Source organism: Alternaria conjuncta (genome assembly GCF_024043145.1).
Source record: "Alternaria conjuncta strain BMP 0040 chromosome Unknown scaffold_2, whole genome shotgun sequence".
NCBI lineage: Eukaryota > Fungi > Ascomycota > Dothideomycetes > Pleosporales > Pleosporaceae > Alternaria > Alternaria conjuncta.
In genome coordinates, this window is record NW_026250091.1 from 2,249,833 (window position 1) to 2,265,784 (window position 15,952).

Consider the following 15,952-nt stretch of genomic DNA (forward strand, 5'->3'; position numbering starts at 1 on the left):
TGCCATTGAGAAGGGAGGGTTATGGCGCTCGCGACGAAGCAATGAGGACAAAGGGTGTAGTGAAGGCGCGCGAGTGAAAGAATGGAGCAGGTGCAACATACCATGAAAGTCGTTCGTGCCTCCAATCGAAGCTCCTGACCTAGACGTTTGGGCGAAGCAAACGTCCGGGCCCTTGGTACAAACCTAGTGTCCTGCTAGGAACGGCACTTGGGTCGTATTGTAGTAAAGCCGAGATGGCCGTTTCATCGAGGGGCACGATGGTGAACCATGGATTTCACTCGGCACTCTTTTTTTAGTCCAATCAATTTCCCTTCCGTTCCGTAGAACCCGTGTAGAAGTGATTGCGCGAGGGTGATGCGACGTATAAGTGCAGCTGGTGGGCCATCTTGTGGTAGTGTGCTGAGTGACTTCTGGGTGACAGCGACGGCGTCAGGGGCCAGACGCGACGGACGCGTTTACGTCAGTGTCCCCGCATCACGTGGTTGCCCCACTCAACATTAGCTCTCGAGGCCAGACGGGACGACTTGGCCTTGGACCTTGCCTGACTTCGACAATGGATCTTTTCAAATCGACTACTTTCTTTTGCGACATCGAGGCATGTATGCGTTTGCGATAAGACATCATAGTGCTTACTGCTTACGCCATCAATGGCAGATTTGGCTCGACGAATAGCAGAAGCTGCGAGCAGCCACATCTGATAATGCAGCCTTCCTTTGTCAGCAGCTCCGACCCTGCTTTTTCGCACACACAGTATCGACTTACAAATTCCGGAGAGTTTGTGGTTTCGGACGAAAACTTTCGAACGTTTCCACTGGAGAACTATCGATATCCTATATACTGACAATTTGGTAAGCCTGCTATCAGTGATCTCATCATGTTCGAGTACGCATTGCTTTCTCATGGCTACATTGATAGGATGACTCCGACCGGAGGCTTTGAGGCTGATCGGTGATTATTCCTTCGGGTGTTACATGCTTACCTCGCTTCCTATCCCGCCAATCTGGTGTCTCGAGCATTCGCATCTCCGAACTCTCCGCACATTCGTCCGTCCAAGCGACAACATTATATGTACACACTCTACACATGCCGCAGGTATTGGTCGATGAATCATCAGATCTGACGTCCGGTCACGTTTTATGTCCGCTGACTCCGCTAACACCAGAGGCTTTTCGTTGAACTAACGTCAGAGAAGTGTCCGACGAGTTGCAGCGCTGGAAATCTCTAGATCGGCCTAGTACTCACTGTAGCCTGCAATGGCGCATCGGTACGTGGTCGAGAGTGAGACTCATCCTCGTAGATTGTTGCCGTTTTAGGAGCTATCGGGGACATATTCGAAGAGCACACTATCGCCATGGCTCAACTCGCTGACACAACGTCCATATCGTGTCGTTTATTTTTCGCGCCAAGAGAGCTGTACCTTCAAGTTGCGCGACAGTCTGACAAACCCAGATGCTGGGCGTGTAAGACGTGGAGTTAAGATAGCAGCCACGATGGAGGATATAAGCCAGTAGCATAGACTCTAGGTGTTGTGCAACATCACCACGTTTCAATACTTATCTTACAAGCCCGCCTTCCTCGGAAACCTTCCTATCTTCCTCACATCTGGCAGTTCAGGGCCGCTACTGCTACCTCTACTTTCCTCTTCGTTCTGTCTAGGTTCTCCCCCCCATCGACAACAACCTTACGATAGCATCGCCAAGATGTCATACCTTTTCAAGCACTCCTTCATCGGAACCTTAGCCCATTACATCAAGCATCGAAAATTTGACTATGCGCGTACAAAAGCAAAGCCAATATCTACATCGTCGTCGACTGACGATCTCCCTTTCCCAAAGGAAGCCGTCCCTGGAGCTGGAGATGCTGTTGGCACAGAGCTTAAGCAGCACCAGACCACCCTCGTCGACTGGGATGGACCAAGCGACCCAAGCAACCCTCAGAACTGGCCTCAGTCCCACAAGATACTTGTGACTGTGCTACTATGCGTCTACACTTTTGCCGTGTACGTTGGCTCTTCGATATACACATCCTCACAACAAGCGGTCATGGACAAGTTCGACGTCAGCCATGTCGCCGCCTCGCTCGGCATTGCGCTCTACGTTCTGGGCTATGGTATCGGATGTCTGCTCTTCTCGCCGCTATCTGAAGTACCGGCCATTGGCAGGAACCCTCCGTATGCGGTATCTGGCTTTTTCTTCATCATCCTGTGCATACCGACTGCGCTGGTGGACAACTTCGCTGGTCTGATGGTACTGCGCTTTCTCTTGGGATGTAAGTGACGTTCTTTGAATAACTTGCATGGCACATACTGACTTCGACGCGCAGTCATGGCCTCACCCTGTCTCGCCACGGCCGGCGCATCGCTCGGTGACATCTGGACGATGGCTGAATTCCCATTTGCGGTTGCGCTCTGGGCGGCGGTCGCGACACTCGGCCCTGCACTTGGACCTACACTATCTTCGTATGCCGTCAAGGACTTAGGCTGGCGCTTCTCAAGCTGGGAGCTTCTCATCATCGCAGGTCCAGTGTACCTCGCTATATTGTTAGTTCTGCCGGAGAGCTCCGGGCCCACCATCCTGTACTACAAAGCGAAGCGCATGCGAGAGGATACAGGAAACCAGGAGCTGATGTCGGCATCCGAGCGAAAGCAGAAGAACATGAAGGTCAGCAGCTTGCTCTTCGACGCGCTGGTCAAGCCTTGGGAGATCAATGCCCTCGACCCCGCCATCTTGTTCACGACGGTGTACATGGGCTTGTGCTACGGCATCTACTACTCATTCTTCGAGGTAAGCACTCACCTTGTTCAAACCACAAGGACACTCACTGACTCATCCATCGTAGTCACTACCTCTCGTATATCCTGTATACTACGGCTTCAATGCCGAGTCGACAGGCCTCGTCTTCCTCTGTATCCTCCCAGCCTGCCTTGGCGCCTTCGCCGCACACGTGCTGTACCTCAAGTACCGCGTCTTCCCTCGGCTCATGAACGGGACGTTCGGTGAGCTCGAAAACCATCTATGGCCCGGCATGGTAGCCAGTCCTGTCATCGCTGTAGGGCTGTTCATGTTCGCATGGGCATCAAGACCTTCAGTCCACTGGATGGTGCCTACCATTGGTCTCAGTCTTACCTGTTTTGGGATCTACTTCATCGCGCAAAGCGTTTTGCTGTACATTCCCAACATTTATCCGACATACGCAGCCAGCATTTTCAGTGCCAATAGTCTTAGCAGAAGCGCGTTTGCGTTTGCGGCGATCCTGTTCGCCAGACCCATGTTCCAGGGTATTGGGATTGATGGTGGTGTGAGTTTGCTGGCGGGATGCATGGTGTTGTGTTCGTTTGGCATCTTTGCGCTATACAGGTACGGCAAAACATTGCGAGAGCGGAGCCGCTTTGCTGTCGCTTGATGAGGGTGAGGTAATGAATGGAGGCTTGTGAGCTGCGTTACGTCAACGCCGACTGGAAATGAGACGACATGGACGGGCATGCTTTGGAGGGACATTGGAAACTTACGACTTTTATAATCCATGCTTAGACTGAATAGATAGACACGAATTCTGTACAACTTCACTCACCACTGTCGTTCTCCTAGGCGATGTGAGGTCTGCTTAAGCTTGCAAAGAAGAGTGCCGCGCGGTCGTATTGGATGGGGATCGGCGAACGCAAGCTCCCGAGGTCATGATTTGCACTGGGCACCCACCCGCCGTGGGTCTGCACATCACCTCGCACCGACTGCGCAACCCGTTCACGTTGCAGACCCCAGACCCGTCATACCACGCACCACTGCGCATATGTCATGTCCTTCTGGCTTGCGTGCGTGAGCGTGAAGACTCTTGTCGCGAGCTCTCAAAGAAGGCTCCAGCGCAATATACATGCGCGCACTTCCCAACTCCTTCGCCCAGCAATCTGCCGCACGCGCGCGCTCCGAGGTTACATTCCAAAATCCTGCGACATGCTCACGATGACGGAACATCGGCACTACAGATGACTCAGAAGCACGAGAAGCTATCCTTACGGCCGATTCTGCGATGCAGCTTTCAATAGCTCCCGCCGTGGTCAAACCATTGGTCCCGCGTCAGCGCGTTTGCTAGCCCTTGGGCGTGTCATTTTCGTGATGCCAATGGGTAGCCACTGTCGCGAACCTCCCGCAGGAAAACTTAGTCTCAGGCTAGACCCACACACTCCCCCACCAAGAATACTGCGCCGTAAACCTTGGCTGACTGATGCGGCAGAAGAACGGTCAGGCGGATGATATGTATACGAAGGGCGCAACCAGATGAACAAGGCGTAAGTGCTCGAGCAGACCATGTCTTTGTATTGATCGCTACGGTCACACAAGCCAAGACGGCTGAAGATAGACACCCTTATTTGAAGGATGCGGTTCTGACAGGGCTGAAAGGGTCTGTCTCGAAGAGGAATGGTTAACGCTCGGTGCCCCTGACTTAAGCATCGCTTGAGCCGTAGCCGACGCCATCCCAACACCAACTCACCAATTTGTTCGGACCGGTACCCCCATTGGGATGAAACCACTGCAACCATGCAGCCATGAGAAGATTCCTGCAGGCAGCCACCGAGAGACCCGGTGTTTACACTGTCCACGGGTACCGACTGCAGATTCAGGAGGTCGCTTCGGCACCAGGATCTTCTTCTTCCAACTCACCCGGGATTGCCAAACCAGCGCAAGACGCAATACCAACCCAAGCAGAGGTTGTTGGCTTTATGCGCCTTTCAATACTATAGGCATGCAACAGCGACGCCGCCGGCAAGCTGGACCGAATGCCGTCCTGAGCCGTTCCATTATGCATCAGCAACTCTCCTTCCTTTTGCTGACGGTCGAAGGAGCACTCTCGACAGTTTAACCGAGATTGATGCTATCGATACTTAGACACGGCCCATTCACCGGTCTTGAAGCTAGGGTGAGGCATCACATGGAAGCGTTTCCAAAAGCCATGTTGATGGTTAGCGCTCGCCTAGACGCAGGTACTGCTGGACGCCCGACGACACTTCAGACCCGAAGCAGTTAGGATCCAGGCACCTCTACCAATGGCACGGAACTATGGAAGCCATCGTTCTGTTCCTGCAGGCACACGATGTCTGCCGTCTGAATCTGCACGATGGCCTCATGCCACCAAACGGCGCAGTCAGCGTCCGACCCTTCTCGCTCATGCAGGTACAGCCCTGTGGGCCAAGACTAGATATAGTGCAATCTCCCATGTCTTCTTTTCTCATCGTCAGTCGCACTGCTTTCCAGTCTGTCGTCAAGTCACTCTTTCGAGTCTACGTCCTAATTGCAGCATTTTTGCTTGCGTCCTTTCGTTGAGTCCGCTCATCACGATCTTTACTGGCCCCGGCCGTCCTATCATTCAAATCGCATATCGTTGTTTATATCGTTAATACCATAATCATGTCTCCATCAACCTTCACTCGCGCTGCTTTTGCAGCTGGACTCCTTGTCTCTGGCGCTGTTGCGACTTACGACGCTGCCGCTAAGACGAACATTGCTATGTACTGGGGACAGGGATACGATCAGATTCCGCTGATTGATGTCTGCACTGACCCAAACGTCGATATTGTCAACATCGGCTGTAAGTTACTTTATCTTTCGACCGTCCACGAGGAAGCAATGCTAACAGTTCTGAACCGAAAAGTCATCAACTCGTTCCCTACAGTGGTCGGCGCATACCCCGGAAGCAACCATGCCAACGCGTGTGGTAGTGATGTATATTACGATCCGGTCTTGAAGCAGAACAGCACTCTTTACAGTTCATGCCCCGGCATAGAGGAGGCTATCAATGCTTGTCACAGGAGGGGTAAGAAGGTCATGCTCTCTATCGGAGGTGGCTGGCCTACGAACTACTACCTCAAGGACCAGGACGTCGCCGAATGGACCGCCGAGTTCTTGCTCGGTGCGTACGGCAAGGTTACCCCTGAGTGGAAGGCCGCCGACAAGCCGCGCCCATTCGGTGACGCGTTCGTGGACGGCTTTGACATGGACCTCGAAGCGCAATTCTACGACATGCCCGGAGGCGATGAGAAATTCATCTACGCCAACTACGAATTCTTCGGCAACTACGTCAAGAAATACTCGAGCATGCTCCTCTCTGCCGCTCCTCAGTGCATCGTCCCTGATGCGAGGATCTCCCCAATCATGAAGAAGTTGAAGTTCGACATGATCTTCACTCAATTCTACAACACTTGGGAGTGCTCTGCTGCCAAGGAAGTCGAGGACAAGAAGAACGGAAAGCCCAGCACCTTCACCTTCGACAAATGGACCAGCGAGATCAGGAAATCGATGAACCCCAGCGCTAAGTTCTACATCGGATTGCCTGCCGGTCCTGCTGGTCTCCCTACCCACAAGGAGCACTATGTCTCGCCTGAAGATGCAGACTACTTGCTTGGGTTCTACAAGACCCACCCCAACTTTGGTGGTGTTATGCTATGGGAAGCGACTGTCTCTGTCGAGAACCCAACATACGGCCAATCATTCGGTACTTGGATGAAGAAGTCTCTTGACGGAACGTTCAAGAAGGATTTTCACCCTGTCGTATCTTCCAGCACTCTGTCCTCTTCCACCGCTACCCCGACTTCGACCAAGCTATCATCCTCCAGCACCCCTGTCTCGTCTACGATGGCCTCGTCTTCCACTCCCATCTCCAGCAGCGCCATGACTTCCAGCACCCCTGTCTCCAGCAGCATGGTCTCCTCCAGCACTCCTACTCCCAGCACCATGATCACCAGCAGCAGTGCTTCATCTTCGTCTGCCTACATCACCTCGAGCTCAGCTTCCAGCAGCAGCTCCGTCCACGTTTCTTCCAGCTCATCCGTAGCAGAATCGTCTTCCGTAGCCTCCAGCTCCTCTTCCGCCCAGGAGAGCAGCTCAGTTTACAGCGAGATGCCCACTGCCAGTGAGAGCGCCAGCTCCATTGCGACTGTCAGCAGCACCATGATCGAGCCCTCGTCCATCGCTACCATCTCTGCATCTGCCTCCAGCAGCGAGTCGGTCTACGTTCCTCTCCCAACTGAGACTATCACTGCCAGCTCCGTTGAGTCTGTCAGTAGCAGCATGATTGAGTCGTCTTCCGTCCCTGAGATCACCGCCACTGTCAGCGCCAGCTCGGTATACGAGACTTCCAGCACCATCGAATCTGCCAGCAGCAGCATGATTGAGTCGTCTTCCGTCCCTGAGATCACCGCCACTGTCAGCGCCAGCTCAGTATACGAGACTTCCAGCACCATCGAGACCGTCTCCAGCACCCTCATTGAGCCGTCATCTGTCGCCACGATCTCTGCTTCCGAGACCGCCAGCAGCTCCGTCTACATTCCTTCCCCGAGCGAGACCTCTGCTTCCAGCGAAGTGTCCTCGTCGGCCTCAAGCTCCAGCGACATGTACCCTACTGGTTCAGTCTCTGCGTCCACCCCCGAGGCTGCGTCTTCTACCCCATACGTGCCTTCCATGGAGTATAGCATGTCATTCTCTGCCGTTTACCCATCCGAAGTCCATTCGTCTGTTGTCTACTCATCTGGTGTATACTCCACCGCGTCGCCGATGTACCCCACCGACACTGTTTCTGCTACATACCCTGCTGAGAGCTCCAAGGGCTCTGTTGCATCCAGCACTGGCCACGTGAGCGTCCCATCGGTGACCAAGAAGCCTGAGTACCCTGAGTCTTCCAAGGTTCCCGCCGGATCCACCACCTCAGTCGTCACAAGTAAGTCAGCAACAGACCCAATAATACAAAGATCATCACTAACATTTCCTAGCTACCTACGTCGATGTCTGCCCCACTGGCTTGACCACCGTCACCACCACCTACGTTGCGACCGTCTGCACCAAGTGCGCAAAGCCCACCGGCTCGAACGACGTACCTGAGGGCTGGACCACCAGCGTCTACACTGCCAGCACTGTCACCGTGACCATCACCAAGCCCATCGCTACCGCCACCCACGTGCCCGCATACCCATCCTCTGCTCCTTCCGTCGCATACCCTGCAGACTACCCGGCTAAGCCCGTGTCCTCAGGCAAGCCTGCATACCCTGCCGTCCCTGAGGCGTCTATGCCCGCATACCCTATTGCGCCTGAGGCTTCCAAGGCTGCTGAGTACCCCGCTGTTCCTGAAGCATCGATGCCCGTATACCCTGTCGCTCCCGAGGCTTCAAAGGCCGCTGAGTACCCATCCGTTCCTGAAGCCTCCAAGGGTGCTGAGTACCCATCTATGCCCGAGGCCTCCAAGGCCGCTGAGTACCCTGCCATGCCTGAGTACCCCAAGAAGCCAGTCGAACAAGAGGCTACTAGCACCATGTACATGACCCTTACCAAGGTCGCAATGTCCACCTACACTCCCGCTCCTTACCCAACTGCTGGAGGTGCTCCTTACGTTCCCGCCGGCCCTGCCATGAACGGTACCAGCATGTACGCGCCTATGCCTACTGGCACTGGTAAGCCTACCATGCCTTCCTCGTACATGCCGCCTGCAGAGTTCGAGGGCGCTGCTAGCCGTGTTGGAGCTGGGTGCATGGTGCTTGTTGGTGTTGCCGGCGCCGTTCTACTTTTCTAGGCTGAATGATTGGAGAGTGTTGTGTTGTAGTTGGATGTTTACGTTTCTCATGTCACTTCGTTCGTTTTTTTTAGATACCACTAGGTGTAGTTGTATGCCATGCGAGTACGCGCGATTATCCTTCCTGTTCATACTTCGTCAATATCAATTTTGCCCGCCAACCTTGACAACAGTGCAAGCCTGGAAGATGCTAGAAATCCACACGCTTCGTAGAGACAAGTGACGGCATGCGCGTCAATCCCAAGGTCTTTCGTCGTGATGAATGGATAGCGCGATATCAGAAGTAATGTCGTGACTGTTGATAATGTCGAGGACTGGCTCCAGCTTTATAATGATGCATGGGGGAAGACGGGTGTTGGGGATCGGCTGCGGGAGGCCGCGGGGGTGAAGCTTGGAGCTCCAAAACGTGGGTGGAGTCACATTCCGTCATTCCCTCGCGGCCATTGAACACACGCGAACGCGCAACCTGCACCAACGCCACAACCTCTTTGTCGCGATGCCCGTACAGAAGCGATTTCACTTGCGTATTGTGCCCCCTGACTGAGTCTACCTGCACAGCCTCAAATCGCACTCGCTCAGCTGTTTTTGGAAGCATCGCCTCCGGTACCTCTTGCCTCCCGCGACTTCCTGGAGCTGCGTTCTCAAGATCCGTCCAGCCTCTAGCAAACTACACAACGTGTCACGATGAAGTACACTGTATACGATCGCTTACTTAAGCGCGAAGTCGGACAGCAGCCTAGGAAATACTCGGACATTCGATCAATATACGGCGACCGCAAATGGGTGGACGACCTCGATATCGTGAACGAACTAGAAGGTCATAATGGATGCGTCAATGCTCTCAGGTATGCAATCACCCTAATTATACATCGGTGGCATCGTCTGACTCTACCAGCTGGTCAACATCAGGCCGCCTCCTCGCTTCTGGCTCCGACGACCATCGCATCAACATCCACTCTTACCACCCCGAATCCTCGACGTCGCAGTTCAATCTCACCACCTCAATCCAGACAGGACATCAGTCCAATATCTTCTCCGTGAAGTTCATGCCCTACTCCAACGATCGCACAATTGTCAGCGCGACAGACGATGTACGGATATTCGATATCGAGCATTCAGGCCACTCGGCCCTCCGGTCTACAGGCAATGCTAGTAGTACAGGCAGAGCACGCCGAAGACTGACACTCACAGAAGGAGATACCAACGCGAAGGCATTCCGTTGCCACGCCGACACGGTGAAGCGGATTGTCACTGAAGACAACCCCTTCTATTTCCTTACGTGCTCGAACGATGGCGAGGTACGACAATGGGATGTACGACAACCCTCCAAGGCATATCCACCTCCGCGAGATACCATGCTGCCCGCATGGGCGAGAGATGAAGACGTCTCAGACAGCATCCCGCCGCCACTCATCTCGTATGCTCGGTATGGACTGGATCTCAATACCGTGTCATGCTCGCCTAGTCAGCCGCATTACATTGCACTAGGTGGGGCACATCTTCATTGCTTCTTGCATGACCGCCGGATGCTTGGCCGCGATTTGAACAACGAGCGTGGATCTAGACTTTCGAGTCCAGAGAATTGGAACGATAATGACGATGAGCTGTTAGGGAAGGCGACGCAATGTGTGAAGAAGTTTGCGCCCAACGGAAAGCAGCGCATGAAGAGAAATGATGGTGGTCACATCACAGCATGCAAAATCAGTGATGCCGAGCCGAACGAGCTCGTTGTGAGCTGGTCTCAGGACCACATCTACAGTTTCGATATTCTACGGGCGCCAGATGCTAGAGAGAACGTGACGCCCATCAAGACCTCGAATAGTGCATCTGCCCATCGTGTCAAGGACACGAACAGGAAGCGCAAGCGACCGAAGTCCAGTACCTTGTCTCAAGAAGGTGTTGAGAGAGCCGAATCAAGACAACGCACCGAAAGTGCCGACGAGGATCTGGCACTGCGAGTGACGTACGGCAATGGTCAGAGCGAAGATATCCGTATCCATCCTCCTGCCGAGAACCGCATGACGCAAGAGGAACTGAACGATCTACGAGCATCAGACCACTACCGCGTCGCAAGTACAACTGTCAAGATAGCGAAACGAATTTTCGAGCTAGGTGAGCTTGGGGAGTCTGGAATCCACCTCGCATGCACATCCATTGTAGGTCTAGCGAACTCGATCTTGCCCGACATGGACGACATCGATAGGACGTGGGGCTATCCAATTGATCCAGATCCTGTGGACGTTGCAGTACAAAACAAGCTTCGCGATAGCAGGGCAGCGTCTCGTCGATTCGTGCAAGCGGCTGGGACGTTAGCACGGGTACTAGGTGGACAACTCTTGACTGGATCCAGCTCTGATGCCCTGATCGCCCAGTATTTCGCCTCAATACAACTGGCGCCCCGAGAGCGCGATCCACCACAACACGAGCAGTTTGGATACGACTTTCTAAAAGCCATACTGCTGTGGATTGACAGTGGCCCAGGAGCAGTCGTGGAAGGATTTTCGAGCCGAAGTGGCAGTACTCGCTTTCCCATCCCCCATGGTTCGGATATGGATGCCATTCAAGAACGACTGATCCCATACCTGATCGAATTGGCAGACGACACTAAAATCATCAATGTCGATGCCTCCAAATATGAAACAGACAGCACTCGAGTCTTGTACGACTCTGAGTTTGAGGCTGTTGATGCGTTCGGCCATGCCATCACGATACCATTTGCGGATCTCACCGGCGAGAATGAGTCCACATCGGAGTCGGCGTCTTCTAGCGAGCCCACACAAAGTCGAGCTACGGCAAAACGAAGATGGGTGTACTATGTTGGTAGGGGTGTTTTGCGCAATGCCGCCAAGGACATCAAGTTCGCTTTCGTAGACCGCGCTTACGGCGGCCAAGGCATATCAGACAAGACGATCAGAGCTGAAGAGAAGGCATTGAGAGAGAAGCAGGAGGACATCGATCCCTCGGTAGACGAGGGTCCGGTCCGCGATGCAGAACTTATTAGCACATCAGCCCAAGAGGCTAGTGATCAGGAAGAGGTTGTATCCAGCTCTGCTAATGCGAATGAGTCGCGTTCTGTGGCTATTGAGAGTGCCGATGAAGAGGACGAAGACGGAGACGAAGAAGAAGAAGAAGACGATGACGATGATGACGATGAAGACAGTGACGGTGATATAGAATCGGATGATGGACAAGAAGAGGACGACACTGACGACGAAGACGAAGAAGGTTTATCACGCACAAGATCTGGAAACATGCTATGGCGATCAGACTTTGGCCGCAGTCGCTACGGGCGATGGAAGGTGGAGCGTGATGTACCTTGTGTACCTCATACACGTGTCTATACCGGGCATTGTAACGCTAGGACAGTCAAAGACGTCAACTACTTCGGACTGCAGGATGAGTATGTGGTCAGCGGAAGCGACTCTGGCCACGTGTTCATCTGGGATCGCAAGACAGCAGAACTTGTAAACATTCTGGAGGGAGATGGAGAGGTGGTCAACGTCATTCAAGGTAAGTCTAAGTATCCAAACATAGCGAAGCAAATTCTGATATGATTAGGTCACCCCTATGAACCTACGATGGCGGTTTCTGGTATTGACCACACTATCAAAATCTTCTCTCCAGATGCGCAGCTCCAGCGTAACGCACGGAAAGGCGTAGGAGTGCATTCGTCCGATCCGGCTGCTTTCTCCAGTCTGAACTTCGGTCGTCGGCGTCGCAACCGCGCTGCCGAACCCGAGGCTGAAGCTAATAGTGAGCCTGCCGTCGATGCTCCTAGCGACAGTGACGACGAGGTTGCCCCTGGTGGACTCAGCAGTCGACGAAGGATGCATCAAGCTTATCAGATTACTAGTCAGAACGATATGGACAGGAAAGGTGGAAGAGACGACTACTTCATCAGCCAGGCTGTCTTCGCGCAGTTGGCTCGGCATATAGCCCGTGGGCAAGGTGCCGGTGGTGGAGGTGATGAGGAAGGAGAGGGTGGTGGACCGGTTGTCATCACAGAAGAGAACTGCAATGTCATGTAGGCGAGACTGAACATCTGAACGACTTCATTATGCCTCTCGGCTCTCCAGCTACCAATCCGATTATATTGACGCAACTAAATGTTTTTGCGCCGTTCCAAGCTGACCCCTTTTGTGGAAGATTATTGCTCGCACCCAATGCCGTAAGCATTTATGAGGCCTTCTTCTGCTTGGCCTTCAGTGCCTTCTTTCGATTGCTCCTGATCATGACCACTGAGAGGAAGCTGCCGACGACCGTAGTGCCGAGGATGAGGAGGATGACGGGAATGCGGATGGCCCAGACGCGTGGGAGGAAGAGGGAGTGGAGGATGTGGTCGTCGTCTACAAAGGGCTGTATGGAGTTAGGACATGTATCAGAACCAAGTGATCGTACAAAAGCATACCATGAACAGAGTCCAAACAGTGTAGTAGACGAAGATGGCAGTCGCTGCGACGAGCATGCTGAGGCCTACGAGACGATCGGCCTGTGATGGTTGGTCAGTGCACAGCCCTGAATTCTACGCGTGTGAGAGCATACCATTGTGAAGATTGGCGAAAGAGTGAACGAGTGTATTAGCTTGGAGTAATGGTGGTTACAATCACCTCGCTGGCCCTTCCCCCCAAAGTCGCGCCAAGCCAAGACCCCTGTCGGCGAAACCGCGGCCCGTTCGCCGCAACCTTCGATCGCCCAACCGCCTGTAAGCTAAACTTTTGCGAAGCGCGTCACTCTCCGCCTCAACACTCGCCATCCTCCACCTCCAACACGACCCACTGCGCGACGATGGAGGTCGCATCTGCCGTTCGCCTGCCCTCACCGGAGCCCGAGCTCGACGCCAAAGAGGTTCCGCGCAAACGCGAGCGCTCCCCATACGATGGACCGAGTGCCGGGCCATCAAAGCGAAGCAGGAGGGATGAAGAGGAGGACGACCGTCGCAATGGCGGTATTGGCCGTCGCCCGCCGCCAAAGCCTACGACTCACGACCTCCCCGATGACGACTCGCGCTTGAAGCTTTTCCAGAACGCCTTCAGCGCGAACCGTAAGCTGCCCGTTGACGACTCCAAGACACGTGCTGGAGGCGCGTATATCCCGCCCGCGCGCCTGCGCGAGATGCAGAAGTCGATTACGGATAAGAGTAGCCCTGAGTTCCAGCGCATGGCGTGGGAGGCGCTCAAGAAGTCGATCCAGGGTTTGATCAACAAGACGAACACGGCGAATATCAAGATGATTGTGCCGGAGCTGTTCTCGGAGAACCTGGTGCGCGGACGTGGGCTGTTCTGCAGAGCTATCATGAAAGCGCAGGCTGCGAGTTTGCCTTTCACGCCTATCTATGCGGCTATGGTCTCCATCGTCAACACGAAACTGCCTCAAGTTGGCGATCTGCTGGTTCGGCGCCTGATTGTGCAGTTCAGGAAGGGTTTCAGGAGGAACGACAAGGCCGTGGCGCTATCGAGTACCATGTTCCTTTCGCACCTCGTCAACACACAAGTCGTCCACGAGATCTTGATCGCCGAGATCCTGCTCCTCTTGCTCAACAAGCCCTCCGACGACTCTGTTGAGATCGCCGTCGGTATCATGAAAGAGGTCGGCGCTTTCCTCGACGAGATGAAGCCTGCGATCGCGAATGCTATCTTCGATCAGATGCGCAACATCCTCCACGAAGCCGACATCGACAAGCGCACACAATACATGATTGAGGTTCTTTTCGAGGTCCGACGCACAAAGTACAAGGACAACCCGGTTATCAGGGAGGACTTGGACCTGGTAGAGGAGGAGGATCAGATCACCCACAACCACACGCTCGAGGGTGATTTGAAGGTTGAGGATGGTCTCAATCTCTTCAAGGTCGACCCCGATTACGAAGCGCACGAGGAAGAGTACGCGAAGATCAAGGCAGAGATCCTAGGCGAAGAGGAGGGTAGCGACGATGATGGATACACAGATGCGTCATCTGAGGATGAAGAGGACGAGGAAGTGAAGGCCATGGACGTCAAGGATCAGACCAACGCGGATCTCGTCAACCTGCGAAGAACGATCTACTTGACCATCAAGAGCAGCGGTGGCTTTGAGGAGTGCGTGCACAAACTCATGCGCATCAACCTGCCACATGGCTTGGAGAACGAGCTCACCACGATGATCGTCGAGTGCGCCAGCCAGGAGCGCACATACGAGAAGTTCTACGGCATGATTGGAGAGCGCTTCTGCAAGCTGAACAGGATGTGGACCGACCTTTTTGAGGAAGCATTCGCGCACTACTACGAGACTATCCATCGCTTCGAAACGAACCGCCTTCGTATCATCGCACAGTTCTTCGCGCATCTGCTAGCATCCGACGGTATCGGCTGGCACGTCTTCCAGGTGGTCAAGATGACGGAAGAAGATACCACCTCTAGTTCGCGTATCTTCGTCAAGATCTTGTTCGAAGAGCTCCTAGCTTCTCTCGGGCAGAAGGTCGTTGTGGAGCGCTTCAAGGACCCCATGCTACAAGACAGCCTTACTGGACTTTTCCCCACCGATGCCGACGACCAGAGCAAGACCCGCTTCTCGATCAACTACTTCACTGCGATCGGTATGGGTGTGCTTACTGAAGGCATGCGCGACTGGCTCAAGAACGCTGCGCCCAAGCCGAAACCGCTGCCCGAACCAGAGAGCGACTCCGACGACGACCGCAGCGTTTCATCAAGATCAAGCTACAGTTCGAGCAGCTACTCACGCTCCCGAAGCCCGGTTCGCAGAAGGCGCGACTCAAGATCCAGGTCCAGATCCGACTCTAGAGGGCGCTCGTACACACGCAGCCCAACACCAGCCCGCAAACGTGGAGGCCGTGGCAGAAGCGACTCCTACAGCTCCGCATCCCGCTCTCGATCCCGCTCCCCAGCACCACGCAAACTCAAGAGCAAGCGCTCCTACTCAACCTCCCTCTCTCGATCACGCTCCCCCGCGCCCAGGAGACGCGGCCGTAGCCCCTCATCCTCCCGATCCCGTTCTCCGCCCCCGAAATCCAAGACCACACGCCGCGGACGCAGCCCATCCGGCTCGCTATCCCGTTCTCCACCTCCGCGCCGTAGGAAGTACACAACCTCTCCTTCGCGTTCGCCATCCCCGCCACCGCGCCGTCGTGGTCGTGATTCCAGCACTCCGCCTCCTAGGCGCCGACGTGGCTCGAGCAGCGCCCCGCCATCGAAGGGGAAAGGGAAAGCGAGGGCGGATAGTGGCAGTCCACCACCTCGTCGTAGTCGCAGGAGGGATACTAGTTCCCCGCCGCCACCGTCGAAGGCTAATGGGAAGGCGAGGGAAGTTAGTGCTAGCCCGCCGCCGAGGATGAAGAGAGATGATAGTGGAAGTCCGGCACCGAGGGTGAAGAGGGATGGTAGTAGTCCGCCGTCGAGGAGGAGGAGGG

At 54.4% G+C, this 15,952-nt stretch overlaps 5 protein-coding genes across 5 annotated transcripts; 4 read left to right on the plus strand and 1 right to left on the minus strand.

Annotated features, from left to right (window-relative positions):
- Positions 1-1,700: 1,700 nt before the first annotated feature.
- J4E85_001874 (uncharacterized protein) lies at positions 1,701-3,402 on the plus strand (the record flags this gene model as incomplete). Its single annotated transcript, XM_051466158.1, has 3 exons — positions 1,701-2,268; positions 2,323-2,783; positions 2,839-3,402. 3 exons carry the CDS (start codon positions 1,701-1,703, stop codon positions 3,400-3,402), a joined length of 1,593 nt encoding a protein of 530 aa, XP_051330715.1.
- Positions 3,403-5,399: 1,997 nt separating this feature from the next.
- Positions 5,400-8,550, plus strand: J4E85_001875 (uncharacterized protein; the record flags this gene model as incomplete). The annotated part of the gene is made up of 3 exons (XM_051466159.1): positions 5,400-5,580; positions 5,629-7,704; positions 7,757-8,550. 3 exons carry the CDS (start codon positions 5,400-5,402, stop codon positions 8,548-8,550), a joined length of 3,051 nt encoding a protein of 1,016 aa, XP_051330716.1.
- A 684-nt stretch (positions 8,551-9,234) lies between these two features.
- On the plus strand, positions 9,235-12,578 carry J4E85_001876 (uncharacterized protein; the record flags this gene model as incomplete). Its single annotated transcript, XM_051466160.1, has 3 exons — positions 9,235-9,395; positions 9,446-12,060; positions 12,109-12,578. 3 exons carry the CDS (start codon positions 9,235-9,237, stop codon positions 12,576-12,578), a joined length of 3,246 nt encoding a protein of 1,081 aa, XP_051330717.1.
- A 148-nt stretch (positions 12,579-12,726) lies between these two features.
- On the minus strand, positions 12,727-13,095 carry J4E85_001877 (uncharacterized protein; the record flags this gene model as incomplete). The annotated part of the gene is made up of 3 exons (XM_051466161.1): positions 12,727-12,906; positions 12,959-13,039; positions 13,093-13,095. 3 exons carry the CDS (start codon positions 13,093-13,095, stop codon positions 12,727-12,729), a joined length of 264 nt encoding a protein of 87 aa, XP_051330718.1.
- A 240-nt stretch (positions 13,096-13,335) lies between these two features.
- CWC22 (pre-mRNA-splicing factor cwc22) lies at positions 13,336-15,326 on the plus strand (the record flags this gene model as incomplete). The annotated part of the gene is made up of 2 exons (XM_051466162.1): positions 13,336-15,225; positions 15,249-15,326. 2 exons carry the CDS (start codon positions 13,336-13,338, stop codon positions 15,324-15,326), a joined length of 1,968 nt encoding a protein of 655 aa, XP_051330719.1.
- Positions 15,327-15,952: the final 626 nt, after the last annotated feature.